This window comes from Hemitrygon akajei, chromosome 1 (assembly GCF_048418815.1).
Source record: "Hemitrygon akajei chromosome 1, sHemAka1.3, whole genome shotgun sequence".
In the NCBI taxonomy this organism is placed as follows: Eukaryota; Metazoa; Chordata; class Chondrichthyes; order Myliobatiformes; family Dasyatidae; genus Hemitrygon; species Hemitrygon akajei.
In genome coordinates, this window is record NC_133124.1 from 43,926,659 (window position 1) to 43,942,344 (window position 15,686).

The 15,686-nt window shown below is 39.2% G+C and overlaps 1 protein-coding gene across 5 annotated transcripts in view; it reads left to right on the forward strand.

Annotated features, from left to right (window-relative positions):
* The window catches only part of tmem68 (transmembrane protein 68), an 86,692-nt gene that overhangs the window by 17,482 nt on the left and 53,524 nt on the right, over positions 1-15,686 (forward strand). For 3 of the 5 annotated variants that reach the window (XM_073042233.1, XM_073042219.1, XM_073042253.1), the window contains exons 3-4: positions 3,792-3,959; positions 14,344-14,537. In XM_073042233.1, the coding sequence (XP_072898334.1) occupies positions 3,792-3,959; positions 14,344-14,537 (362 nt within the window). The remainder of the gene's footprint in view (positions 1-3,791; positions 3,960-14,343; positions 14,538-15,686) is intronic. The other 2 variants (XM_073042224.1, XM_073042243.1) reach the window with 2 other exon arrangements.

Here is a 15,686-nt window from a genome sequence, read left to right on the forward strand (position 1 = left end):
ATGCTGACTGTTCCTAATCATATTATGCCTCCAAATGTTCATAAATTCTGCCTTTCAGGATCTTCTCTATCAACTTACCACCACTGAAGTAAGACTCACTGGTCTATAATTTCTTGGGCTATCCTTACTCCCTTTCTTGAATAAGAGAACAACATCTGCAACCCTCCAATCCTCCGGAACATCTCCCGTCCTCATTGATGATGCAAAGATCATTTCCAGAGGCTCAGCAATCTCCTCCTTCACTTCCCACAGTAGCCTGGGGTACATCCCCTCCGGTCCCAGTGACCTATCCAACTTGATGCTTTCTAAAAGCTCCAGCACATCCTCTTCCTTAATATCTACATGCTCAAGCTTTTCAGTCTGCTGCAAGTCATCCCTACAATCGCTAAGATCCTTTTCCGTAGTGAATACTGAAGCAAAGTACTCATTAAGTACCTCTGCTATTTCCTCTGGTTCCATACAAACTTTTCCACAGTCACACTTGATTGGTCCTATTCTGTCACATCTCATCCTCTTGCTCTTCACATACTTGTAGAATGCCCTGGGGGTTTTCCTTAATCCTGCTCGCCAAGGCCTTCTCATGGTCCCTTCTGGCTCTCCTAATTTCATTCTTAATCTCCTTCCTGGGAGCCTTATAATCTTCTAGATCTCTATCATTACCTAGATTTTTTTAAACCTTTCGTAAGATCTCTTCTTCTTGACTAGGTTTACACCAGCCTTTGTACACCATGGTTACTGTACCCTACCATCCTTTCCCTGTTTCATTGGAACATATCTACACAGAACCCCATGCAAATATCCCCTGAACATTTGCCACATTTCTTCCAAACATTTCCCTGAGAACATCTGTTTCCAATTTATGCTTCCATGTTCTTGCCTGATAGCCTCATATTTCCCCTTACTCCAATTAAACATTTCCCTAACTTACCTGTTCCTATCCCTCTCCAATGCGATGATAAAGGAGATAGAATTGTGATCACTATTTTCAAAATGCTCTGCCACTGAGAGATCTGACACCTGACCAGGTTAATTTCCCAATACCAGATCAAGTACAGACTCTTCTCTTGTATGCTTATCTACATATTTTGTCAACACACCTAACAAACTCCACCCCATCTAAACCCCTCACTCTAGGGAGATGCCAATCAATATTTGGGAAATCAAAATCTCCCACCACAAAAACTCCTTTCCAGAATCTGTCTCCCTATCTGCTGCTCAATGTCCCTGTTACTATTGGGTTGTCTATATAAAAAAAAAACACCCAGTAGAGTTATTGACCCCTTCCTATTCCTAACTTCCACCCACAGAGACTCCGTAGACAACCCCCTCCATGACTTTCTGCTTTTCTGCAACCGTGACACTATCTCTGATCAACAGTGCCATGCCCCCACCTCTTTTGCCTACCTCCCTGTCCTTTCTGAAACATCTAAAGCCTGACACTTGAAGTAGCCATTCCTGCCCCTGCACCATCCAAGTCTCTGTAATGGCCACAGCATCATAGCTCCAAGTACTGATCCACGCTCTAAGCTCATCCACTTTATTCATAATACTCCTCACATTAAAAACGACACATCACAAACCATCGGTCTGAGTGATCCTTCTCTATCACCTGCCTATCCTCCCTTTCGCACTGTCTCCAGGTTTTCTCTATTCGGTTCCCCCCCCCCACAATTCTAGTTCAAACTCTCCCCAATATCCTTTGCAAATCTCTCTGCCAGGATATTCGTCCCCCTCAAATTTAAATGCAACCCATCTAGCATCAAAGTCATCATCAACAGGCAATGCTGCAAAAAGACAGCATCTATCATTAAGGACCCAATAACGTACTGTTCTCATTGCTGCCATCAGGAGGGAGGAGCAGGAACCTGAAGAGACACACTCAATGTTTTAGGAACATGATCTTTCCTTCTGCCAACATATTTCTGATAAGACAATGAACCAACCCTTGAACACTATCTCACTATTTTTTGCTATCTTTTTTCATTACTTACTTAATTTAATTTTTTAATATACTGTATGTAATATAATGTACAGTGGATTCCGGTTGTTTGGGCCATCTTTTAATCGAAACAGTTGCTTACTTGAAACAACTCTTAAAGAACAAAAACTGGTGGAGAAATTATCCGGGATTCATTTTTTTTATTTGGGACACTGTGCCACTTAATTCTGACAGGAGACTGTTGCTGAAGTTTCCAGCCGGTGTCAGTTATGTGCACTTGTCTATCAATTAAACAGTACATCATGCTTAGAATGAATAGTCTTTAAATAGTGTCAGTTATGTGTGTATGTATTCAAAAAGCAGTGATTTTTATCACTGATAGTTGATGATTAATAAGCAGTAAGAACATTTAGAACAGTTTTGCTCACCACAGTTTCAGGCATTTAGGTTTAAACACAGGTAACATCCTTCCAACCATTGAGCACATCTATATGAAAGGCGGTTGTAGACAAGGAGCATCCATTATTAGAGATCCTTACCACCTTGGCCATGTTCTTTGCTTGCTGCTGCCAACAGGTAGAAGGTTATAACTATCAGTGTTCAAGACCAGTTAATACCCTTCAACCATCAGGCTCTTGATCAAAGGGAATAACTGCACTCACTTGCCCATCCATTGAGATGTTCCCGCAAACAATGATCTCACTTTAAGGACTCTTTATCTTATTATTTCAGGTTTTTGTTATTTCTTGCTATTTATTTGTTTGTTTATATTGCCTTTGCATGGTTTGTTGACTTTCATTGATCCTGTTATAGTTACTATTCTATAGATTTGCTGAGTATACCCACAGGAAAATGAATCTCAGAGAATTAAGAGTTGCTAGGTTTACTCTTAGAACCCTTTTTAAACAATAGAACCACATGAGCAATATGCCAATCCTCTGGCACCATCCCAGTTTCTAATGACATTTGAAATATTTCTGTCAGAGCCCCTGCTATTTCTACACTAACTTCCCTCAAGGTCCCAGGGAATATCCTGTCAGGACCCGGAGACTTATGGTGAAAATAAATTTATTTTGAACTTTGGTTAAAGTAATGGGTTTGTTATAACTATTAGTGGTATTCCATCATCCACTAAAGACAGATGATTGATGTATTTTCACCTTTCAATGGTAAATTCTTCATATACTTGGATAAATATAAATTAACATATAGTACCGTAGTCACTGTTTTCTTGATTTGCTTGGCATGTTTAAATGGGAACAATACATCTAAATCTAACAAATTGATAATAAGACTAATGTATGAAAATAATGTAAGTTATTTGTTCATAGAAATGACAGATGATGATGACGTCTGTGGTTTGTTAAATAAGCTTGACCACACGAAGAAGGGTAGAATTGTGGAAGGAAAGGATAATTGCTTAAGGACATGGAGGGACTTAGATTAGCTGGAAGGTTAGGCAGAATAGAGACAGATGGAAGATTTCAGACAGCAATTTAATTCTCATCTGCTTTTTCAGGCTTATATGACTGAATGTTTGCTGTAATCAGAATCTTTAGCAATTAATTTCCTTTTTTGAACAGTCAACATAAAATAACAATTATAGCTTGTAAAATGTTATATTCTCTATAAAATAGTGGATACAATAGGGTCTTTTAAGAGGCTTTTAGATCGGTACATGGAGCTTAATAAAGTAGAGGGCTATAGGTAAGCCTAGTAATTTCTAAGGTATGGACGTGTTTGGCATACCTTTGTGGGCCAAAGGGCCTGTATTCTACTGTAGTTTTTTATGTTTCTATAAAATACATAAATCCTTTACCATTTAAACTAACTCTTCACCACTTTTCCTTAGGTTATGAAGTTCATGGATTAGAAAAAATCCCTCATGCAGGGCCTGCCCTGATTGTTTATTATCATGGAGCCATACCTGTGGACTATTACTATTTCTTAGCTCGAGTAATTATCCAGAAAGGAAGAACCTGCCATTCTGTAGCTGACCATTTCCTTTTTAAGCTACCAGGTACATTTCTTCCATTTCTGTTCATTCTTGCGGGATTTATATGGTTTACAAATGATACAATATAAAGTCAATGACACTTATTTTACAGAAGCTGAAATTACTATAGATGAAATGTAAATTATCATATTAATATCAATATACCAAGCCTGTATATTTTGACTGTTTCCTGTTCTAATTTTTGTTTTGTAATGTATAAAAAATAATGGCACGGTTAAGCTTGAATTTGATATAGTCTGATAAATTTCAAATATTGTGATAAGACCATAAGATATAGGAGCAGAAGTAGGCCATTTGGCCCATTGAGTCTGCTCCACCATTCGATCATGGGCTGATCCAATTCTTCCAGACATCCCCACTCCCCTGCCTTCTCCCCGTACCCTTTGATGTCCTGGCTAATCAAGAACCTATTTATCTCTGCCTTAAATGCACCCAATGACTTGGCCTCCACAGCAGTTCATGGCAACAACTTCCACAGATTTACCACCCTCTGACTCAAGTAATTTCTCCACATCTCTGTTCTAAATGGACGTCCTTCAATCCTGAAGTTATGCCCTCTTGTCCTGGACTCCCCTACCATGGGAAATAACGTTGCCATATCTAATCTGTTCAGGCCTTTTAACATTCGGAATGTTTCTATGAGATCCCCCTCATTGTCCTGAACTCCAGGGAATACAGCCTAAGAGCTGCCAGACGTTCCTCATGCGGTAACCCTTTCATTCCTGGAATCATTCTTGTGAATCTTCTCTGAACCCTCTCCAATGTCAGTATGTCCTTTCTAAAATAAGAAGCCCAAAACTGCACACAATACTCCCAGTGTGGTCTCACGAGTGCCTTATAGAGCCTCAACATCACATCCCTGCTCTTATATTCTCTACCTCTAGAAATGAATGCCAACATTGCATTCTCCTTCTGCACTACCGACTCAACCTGGAGGTTAACCTTTAGGGTAGTGGTCGCCCACCCATCGATCTTTGAGACTTTCCCAGTAGATCCCAAAAAAAATGAAAAATAAATACACAAATACATTATGCCTGATAAACCTTTTGATGCAAATATGTAGTAACTTCTACTTTGAAAAAAGACCACTTTGTGCCCAAAAGGATCAGCTTTATCTAGGATGGTAAAATGATGTCACATAGAGGTTTTCACTAATGCGCACTGGGCAGAAAAGACCGGAAGGAAAACCCCACAACCCCGGAAACAATCTCTCTTTACAAACAGTTTTCCGTAGCGGGAGTTTTGCTATATTACCATGATCCTAATTAGTATTAATTTATATTTATAATGCTCACATCACAGCATTTCTCCCCCTTTAAATTCCAACGTTCCCCAAATGTAAAAGAAATGGGAAACAAAAACAGTGCTGTGATTACGTTGTGTACCTCTGAAACTTATACTAGTGTCTCAGTAATGGTTCACCAATACCAGGAAAGTTGAGGAGCTGAAATTGGAGTTGAAGGCCCAGCAAACATGCTGCTCAGAGGGACAAGTGTTAAAGGACTTTTCACTCTGAATATTTTTCATGACAGTTCGTTGAATCCCTGGATGTAATGCAAACAGCTCAGCTTGTTGTATTTGTCAGAATGGTTTTCCAGAATTTTACAACAAAGGAGGACTTCCTCACTCTTTTGCACTTAAAGGAGAGAACAAGAGGTGAGGATATTTACAATGAGTTAAAAAAATGCCCGTGAAAATGACATCCCCATTCATAAACTGGTGGCACTTACTACTGATGGGGCCCCAGCAATGCGCGGTGTGCACGTTGGTTTTATAGCACTGATTTTATAGCCGTAATGACCCTGATTTTCCCGACTTCCTGGATTATCACTGTGTGATTCATCAGCAGGCCTTGGCTGGGAGGGTTGTGGACTTTTCTCACGTAATGACACTGGTGGTCAAACTGATAAATTTGATTCAAGCCGAAGCGCTTCAGCACCGCTTATTCAAGGTGTTATTGGATGAGCTCGATGTCGCTATGGCCTTTTTGATATGCTAGTTACAGTGTTTTCTTGGTTGAATTAATTAGAAAGTTTGACAAAGGCATTTTATGTAATTAAAATACAATTAGCCCAAATAAAGGGCCTCAAGCTGGAAGTACAATCTGAGCTGTTTGTTCTCTAAACGATTGAGTAGGTCGATCTTGCCTTTCACTAAGGGTGAGGTAGGGGATCTTGGGCTTAAAAAGGTTGGTGACCACTACTTTAGGGTATCCTGCACAAGGGCTCCTATGTCCCTTTGTGTCTCTGCATTTTGAATTCTCTCTCCATCTAAATAATAGTCTTCCCATTTATTTCTTCCACCAAAGTGCATGACCATACACTTTCCAACATTGTATTTTGTTTGCCACTTCTTTGCCCCTAAACTATCTAAGTATCTCTGCAGGTTCTCTATTTCCTCAACACTACCCGCTCCTCCACCTATCTTTGTATCATCAGCAAATTTAGCCACAAATCCATTAATGCCATAGTCCAATTCATTAACATACATCGTAAAAAGCAGTGGTCCCAACACTGACCCCTGTGGAACTCCACTGGTAACCGGCAGCCAGCCAGAATAGGATCCCTTTATTCCCACTCTCTGTTTTCTGCTGATCAGCCAATGCTCCACCCATGCTAGTAACTTCTATGGGTTCTTATCTTGCTAAGCATGCTAAGCGGCACCTTGTCAAAGGCCTTCTGAAAATCCAAGTACACTACATCTTCAGCATCTCCTTTTTCTACCCTCCCTTTAATTTCTCAAAAAATTCCAGTAGGTTAGTCAGGCAGGATTTTCCTTTCGGGAAATTATGCTGGCTTTGGCTTATCTTGTCATGTCCCTCCAGGTACTCCGTAATCTCATCCCTAACAATCAACTCTAACAGTTTCCCAACCACTGATGTCAGGCTAACAGGTCTATAGTTTCCTTTCTGCTGCCTCCCACTCTTCTTAAATAGCAGAGTAACATTTGTGATTTTCCAGTCATTCAGTACAATGCCAGAATTTATTGATTCTTGAAAGATCATTGTTAATTATTGCAATCTCTCCAGCTACTTCCTTCAGAACCTGAGGGTGCATTCCATCAGGTCCAAGAGATTTATCCACCCCCAGACCATTAAACTTCCTGAGCATCTTCTCAGTCGTAATTTTCACCGCACATACTTCACTTCCCTGACACTCTTGAATGATATACTGCAGTGTCTTCCACTGTGAAGACTGATGCAAAATACACATTCAGTTCCTCTGCCATCTCAGTGTCTGTCATTACCATATCTCCAGCATCATTTTCTATTTGTCCCATATCTACCCTTATCTCCCTTTTACCCTTCATATATTTAAAAAAAAACTTTTAGTATCTTCTTTGATATTAATCGCAATATTTCTCCAAATCTGTTGAAAGCAATATGATCAATAAATAGGTTATAAGGTCCCAATATGCCAAGATCACTTTAAAGAAGTTACTACCATAGCTTGATAAAAATTTGCAGTAGAAAAGGAAGCCATTAATTCATTGTATCCAAACCACCCAAAATGTGCCCTTCAAATTAATCCCACTTCCCAGTTCTTGGCCCTGAATCTTATGGGACATCAGGTGCTTATTCAAATAATTGCTAAATGTGAGAGGTAACTGCTTCCACAGTCCTTTCAGACTGAGCTTTCCAGAATCCCATACTCACTCAACTTCAAGTGGGGCAAAGGAATATTCAATAACTATTTGAATAAATTTAAGCCTATGCCATCAGGTTATTGGCAGTTCTGTTAAGGTTCATCTGGTAGAGGGTTTTCACAATTTTGGGCACAATCAAATGTTCTCTCATTTTCCTCTTCTTAAGCACCCCAGACCTTTATAATCCTAAATTTCTCGAGCCCTAGTAATAACCTTGTTAGCCTTTTTAATATTTCAAAAGCTAATACATCTAGTAATGAATTCAAGACAAATTTAAAGAGAAGTGAAAGCAGTTAAATATTTGGGGATTATATTGGTTGTTTTTCAAGCTAGGAACAGTTCCTGTCTGCTCTCTGTAAAACTGATGCAATTATATTTGAGCTATTTTTAAGGTGCGTATTCTTTCAGCTTTGTTGTGTTCACCACCTCTCCTTCTATGTAGTTTTTTTTTGTATTGTTAACAACATATTGAACTCAGCAATTCTTTGATTTTTCCTCCATCATGATGAGCTTGTAAATGTGTTGTCTAATTACAAGCACATAAGAAACATAATAATAAAAGCAGAATTCTAATGGTTTCAACCAAAGATAATTTTTCAGAATACTTTAACCAGTCTGAAGCTGAATACTTTGTGCAAAAGTACAACAAAGTATCCTTTCCTAAATAAGGGAAAGATTGGTTTGCCATTCAAAATAAATATTTTTGGAGTGCCATTTTAAAAAAAAAGATAAAACATATATAGCAAAATAAGGAGCTTGACAGAATGTTAACCCAAGCAAACGTAGAATCATGAAAACTGCACTGTTGTGTTAAAAATAAAATGTAGAAATACTGGACCATTTTAGTGTAGGAATACTGCACCTTCTGTCTCCCAGGAAATTTTGTTCTTAATTAAATGCAGCCTGTATTGTAACATCATTGGTTGTGAATTTCCTCCGTGTTCTCTACTGCTTTCAAGATAATCTGCTGAAGGTTTTTGTTAATTCAATTATATACAATCTTCCCCAAGCTAAGGATTAATTCATGGAGATTTCTTACAGATGCCAGTGGTGTAGTGGCATGAGTTATGAGGAAAACACTGACATCAGTTGTACTAATTCACACAATTTGGCTGAAATGATTTATGTTTCCTGATGCTTTCATGAAAGAGTATTAATTTAAATCTCCTTTTATCATCAAAATGCTTTATGGGTTAGTGCACCTGAATTTTTTTTGCTCTATAGTTTGCTCACATTCATAGATGTTTAGAAGGACAATGGACTTGTGATAGTTTTCTGAAAAAGTTGTGAACCTTGTCTGTGTTGCTTCAGAGAAGCATAAATGGCGGTAAAGACAAATGGCTGCATGAAGTGCAATAGCAAACTACTGCTCACTGGCTCTCCACTACTTTGGAGCACCTATGCGACCATAAGACATACATCAGACTACTATTTATCAATTGTAGTTTGGCATTCAACACAATTATTCTTTCAGTACTAATAACTAAGCTTCAAAACCTAAGCCTCTGTACCTCCCTCTGCAGTTCGATCATCAGCTTCCTTGTTGGAAAACCTTAGTCAGCGTGAATAGGTCATAACAACTCCTTCTCACTATGAAACTCTGTTGCATCTCGAGGACGTGTGCTGAGCGCACTGCTCCAATCTTTCTTCACTCATGACTGTGTGATTAAGCACAGCTGAAATACCATCTGTAAGCTCGCCAACGCCACCAATGTGGTTTGTAATTCAGATCAGCTTCTCCCCTTGTACATCAGCTTTTTAAATGGCCCATGAACGCCACCCTGTTTTTCCATTTTTTGCACTATTTTTATTTATATGGGTCCAGCATGTAAGTACAATTATGACGAGAGCACGACAGTGCCTCTACTTAGAAGTTTGCGAAGATTCGGTTTGATATCTAAAACTTCTCTAGATGTGTGTTGGAGAGCATATTGACTGGCTGCATCACATCCTGGTATAGAAACACCAATGCCTTTGAATGGAAAATCCTACAAACAATAGTGGATATGGCCCAGTACATCATGGGTAAAGCCCATCTATTTGGGCGGCATCCATCATCAGGGACCCCCACCACCCAGGTTATGCTCTTTTCTCACTGCTACATCCAGGAAGGTACAGGAGCCTCAGGACTCACGCCACCAGGTCCAAGAAGACTTATTCCTCAACCATCAAACTCTTGAACCAGAGTGGATAACTTCAGTCAACTTCACTTGTCCAGTCACTGAACTGTTGCCACAACCTATGAACTCACTTTCAAGAACTCTTCATCTCTTTATCTCATGTTCTCAACATTTATTGTTTGTTTATTTTTTATTTGTATTTGCACAGTTTGTTGGCTTTTGCACACTGTTCTCTGCCCTGTTGGTGTGGTCTTCTAATATGGTTATTGGATTTATTGAGTATGCCTGCAAGAAGATGAATTCCAGGGTTTTGTATGGTAACATATGTCTACTTGGATAGTAAATTTACTTTGAACTTTGAAATAAAGTATAGGTGTTTTTTTTCTGTCTTTGCATTGTACTGCTACCACAAAGTAATAAATTTCTCATCATATGTGAATGATAATAAATCTAATTCTCATACTTTGCTTGCATTTACTTTACACTGGATTTCATATTTCATCTAAGGAAACATTTGTTGCTATTAGATATATGTTAGTAAGTTTTCTTTGAATAACTCCTTTGTAAGTGCAATGGATCAATGTAATTTATAGCCTAAAGTAGGCTTGGCCTGAAGTATTCTCCCAAAGTATTTCTTCAGAAGTTGTCTTGAAGGACTATCAGCTCTTCACTGAATTGCCAATATTTTGCCATAAATGGCACCATTTGAGATTCCCACATGAATACAGATACCACAACGTTGCAAATTGTCCCTTGTGTGGGTTTTGTGGCTTGCATTCTTAAGATACTCCTGTCATGGAATTCAGACGTGCTACATTTCCATGACACTTGGAATGTTCTTGCTGAGCCTGTAGCAGGTTAGACAGTGAAAACAAATCTGTGTTTCAATGGAAGAGGAACTATTGTTGAGGGATAATGACAAACATCAGATAATTTAAACTTTGATCATGTTTGCTTGCATTGGATGTTGAAATTTTTCATTGTTGCATTAAATTATAAGTTTTCAAATACTAACATTAGGGATATTTTCAAGCACCTTGACAGATTTGTCATTCAGCTTTGTGTGGAGATCTGCTTTCTTTTGCTGCAAGCTTTTTTCATCTATTTCATGGGATCGGACATAATGTGTTATGACCACGTGCAAGACTGCATTATGCAAGACCTTCCTGTGATGCAGGAACTCACTATTTGGATCAGTACAATTCTGATTTGTAAGTTGATATCAGTGAATCTATGAAGTACTGTAAATAGAGGAGACCATCATTGACAGAAAACATTGGTTAATTATTCCCTGTTCCTGATGTCCAACTCTATCTCAGTTGAATACACTGCATCCAAGTATTGTGGGTGGCATTCACTGCAGAAGCATGAGCATAAAACTCGTGGACTTGAATGAAGACTGATGTTTTGCTCATAGATTAAAAAAAATTGAGGATAAGATGTTAACTGAAATCGCATCTGCTTTTTAAGGTGGTTAAGGTTTATCCTGTAAATTCTCAACATTGACTAAGGAGCACGTGATTTGCTGAAGATTTTTATAAAAGCCTCCATATGCTGGAAGTCCTGAAATGAAAGCAAATGGCTCTAAGTGAGAATGAGAAAAGGGTAAGGGGTACATGTAGAGGGGGTGGGCGAGGGGTAAGTGTAGCAAAATATGTAGACAGGACAAGAGAGAGGTACGTCATTGGGGAAGTAAGGAGAGGTAGCTAAAATAAGGTGCCAGGCCAGACGTGGAGACCACAAGGAAAAGGGAACCTACAACCACAAGACAATGTGCTGGGCAAAATATTTTAAGGATACCTATTTCAAGTGTCCTGAAGTACATCAGTATTAATTCTAGGCATTACACTTTAACCTTTGCTAAATTCTGAGTATTTCGCATGCTTAGCTATGCAGTAGTGAATCAATTGATGAATTCAAATCGGTAATCATATTTGTGAATGTAGTACCCTGCTTTTGGGTATAAGTATGATCTTTGTAAACCGACAAATTGGGAGTTGGCTACCTTGCGCCCGAAGTGCGTGGGGCTGCGAACTCCTCTCTGAATAAAAACCGTTTCAGAGGTAATTTCGTGTCTCTGGTGTTTTTCCTCAACTGAGCAGGTAACAGTTACGGGTTGACATAAGTGCTCAGCAGTAAAGCAGCGTCTGTGGGGAAGAAAGCAGAGCTGATGTTTCAAGTCAATGACATCTTGAATCTCCACTGCTTCACATTAAACAAAACAAAAAATACATTCCAGCTTGCAAACTTTAGTACATCAGTACATTTCCATGCTGCACACTTCTTAGAAAAGCAGAAGTGAATCCTGTACAAAATCTATTTACTTTGGAAATCGATTTGTGGCTATGTATCCTACTCTAATTCTTCCTCATTTCAAGTATATCTATTGAATCTATCTATTGTTGGCGCATGGCCAAGTGATTAAGGCGTAGGTCTAGTGATCTGAAGGTCACTAGTTCGAGCCTCAGCTAAGGCAGTGTGTTGTGTCCTTGCACAGAGCAACCACACATTGCTCTGTGATGACACCAGTGCCAAGCTGTATCAGCCTTTGCCCTTCCCTTGGACAGCATCGGTGGTGTGGAGAGGGGAGACTTGCAGCATGGGTAACTTCTGGTCTCCCATACAACCCTGCCCAGGCCTGTGCCCTGGAAACTTTCCAAGGCACAAGTCCATGGTCTCTCAAGACTAACGGATGCCTATTTATTGAATTAAATGCCACTAATTTTGAAAAATCTGCTAGAATTGACAGTTATGATCACTAGTTTAAAGAGAATTCATTATCAGCTCAACATCAGAAGGGAAGTTGACCATTTGAATTAATTGATCTCCACTCCCTCTCTGTGCTGGTATTTAAACAGCTGGTATGAAATTGCAGTCAAATGGCTAGGAAGGCAACAAAACTGGCAGAATCATAGTGGGTCTCCAGTATGTGGTCTTGTTTGGGTTTAGTGTTGGCAGAGAAAGAACTATTTTCAATTCACTCTTCAATGTAGTTAATATATTATTATCTGTACTTTGTATTGTTAACAAACAAAACTTAAGGAATTATGTCCAGAAGTAGTCAGTAGGTCTTTATCATCATAAACACCATTTTCCATAATTGTTTGAAGATGTACTATAATTGATAAATGAATAAATTGATAATTAACAACCCCCCCACCCAAATCAGGGTAAGTGGCAAACCATTTGTGCAGAAAAATTTGCCAAGAACAATCATGGTCATGAGACTATGATCGCCTACATCATATAATACAGCACTTAATGATGATGATTGTAATTGACTGACTGCTTAAAGATGTAGTCCATTTTGTTGTATTAATAAACTATAGAAACCCCAATATTTTACCCAAAATTTTTTGAGAACTTTACATTGAGTGATGCCGCAAATATGCATTCTATGCCTGTAGTGAATGTAGGTCCTAAAACCATAAGATTTAGGAGCAGAATTAGGCCATTTGGCCCATCGAGTCTGCTCTGCCATTTCATCATGGCTGATTCAATTTCCCTCTCAGCCCCAATTGCCTTCCTTCTCCCCATATCCCTTCATACCCCGACCAATCAAGAATCAATCAACCTCTGCCTTAAATATGCGTAAAGTCTTAGCCTCCACAACTGCCTGTGGCAAAACTACTAGAGTTACAATGTTACAATGCTTTCATTCTCATAAATGATTTCTGTGAAAGAAAATCTCGACAGAGAACTTCATGACATTTTAAAACAATATCTGCAGTCATATGATTTCCATCTCAAATTTTTAATATACAGGTGGCAATCCTCTCACCCCTTCCATGACACACTGGACAAACAGAGGAGCGCCTTTAGTTACAGACTAATTCCACCGAGGTGTACCACTGAACAGCACAGGAGATCCTTTCTGCCTGTGGTTATAACACTCTACAACTCCTCAAGTATACAAGTACATGGTTTCATTGCACGTCTCTATTTTGCCCTATTACTTTTTATTGCACATTTCCTACTCTTTTCATACCTCAATGCTTACATTTTGTATTTTAAAGAATACATTTTTGACTGAGCAACTGGGCAACAATAATTTCCTTTGGGATAAATAAAGTTTTATCTCATCTTATCTTGTCTTATTACCATTGAGATCCTCACTCATATGCACTTTCATCTTCAAAGCTATCCTTTTTCAGTGCTTTTTTTTGGTCTTTTCAGCTCTAACAAATAAAACATTCAGAACAATAACTTGTAATACTGTCTTGCTATGTCACATCCTATTGTTGATACTCATTGGTTCTATGTCTGAGTAAGAATATACTTGAAGAGCCTTCTATAACTTGACCCAACCTAGTAACAAATTCTTGTGTAACCTAGAATCCAATCCTCCATTCTTTCTCCTTGCTGAATTTCCTTTGGAATTAATCAAGATTTAAGTGTTGATGGATGACGTCAAATGAATCAAGCAGCTGGAAAATAACAATAAGATTTCAAGTAAGAGTATGAAAACTAGTAGATTTTGAAAACCAAACTAAATATTAAGCCATCAACCCTTTTGAGACTATAGTACTATACAGTTCAGTTTCTTCACTTTTTTGTCTTCAATGTCACTCTGATAACTGGTAGTTAATATTACTAATGGAGTTTAAAATTTGTTTTTTTAGGTTTTAAATTGTTGTTGGAAGTTTTTAGTGTAATGCATGGTCCTCAAGAGGAATGTGTCAAAGCTTTGAAAAATGGACACTTGTTGGCCATCTCACCAGGTGGAGTCCGGGAAGCACTGTTCAGTGATGAGACCTATAGAATATTTTGGAGACGACGGAAAGGATTTGCCCAGGTGGCAATTGATGCTCAAGTGGTGAGTATAACTAGCATTTTCTTTTTGGAGAATGTATTTATCCTTTAACATGATTCATGCCTTTCTTTGTGTCTGTCCATGCTGCTTCAATGTTCTCCTCAACGAGGAATTCCCTCGTTGCTGTTTCCTGATCTTTCCAGCCAAAAGTTGTCCATGTGTTCCTTCACAGGAGGTACACGAGACAGCAGATGTTATAATCTGGAACAACAGACGGAAGAAATCAGTGGGTCAAACAGCATCTGCGGAGTGAAATGTACAATTGATTTTTCAGGATGGGACAGAGAGTCCAGCTGTCCAGATGAAGGGCTTATTCCATGCGTTACATACATTCAGATGTAACTCTCACTTCGGCTAGCAGCTTAATATAGGGGGTGATAGCCCCCGGCCCGGCCAAACTTAAGAAATGTCATTGGGTGGATGCTGCACGATGTGTCCCCTGTTACAAATCAGTACCCTGAAATTTAAAAAAAGTACACAATATGGAATTAAATGATTGAGCTTTATAATTCTTACTTTGACTAGTTAGTAAAGAAAACAAAAAAAAGAGAAAGGGCCCATTCTCATGTAACAATCTATTGCACAATGTTGGAGTTCACTGATAAGCTGGTCGTCCACCATCAACCTCCTCTGATCGTCGTTGACCTTCGGACCCTCGCTCCAAGTCCACTCCGTGCGGCGGTCTCCCAACTCTCTCCATTTGCGTCTTCTCTCCTCATCTCTCCCCGCCAAAAGTCCACGAAAGTCTCTCTTCCAGACTCACAAGAAAGAACAACATTTCTCTCATTGGATAGCCCCAGCATTCCAAACCCCGTTATCTCTTGTCATAACCCAAACATTGCTGCTACAGAGAAACCATTACATTAGCAGTGAAACCTTACAGCATGTTACACTCTCCCCTCACCAAATTTAGTCATGTCCTCATGACGTTGAGATAATTCGCCTACCCCTTCCTGCAAAACACAAAGCCCAGTCCAGGTGTAAAAGGCAGTGACATAGCTCCCCAACATACTCTCTTCCCCTGGTGCTATGTAAGCTAGCCTATCCGGTGCTCTCCTAATTCTCTGAGACCTCTACACCCCCTCATCCTACTCTTCAGGTTCCGACACTTCTGCGGATATTTCTGGTCTGTCTGATGAGGCCTCCCCGGAT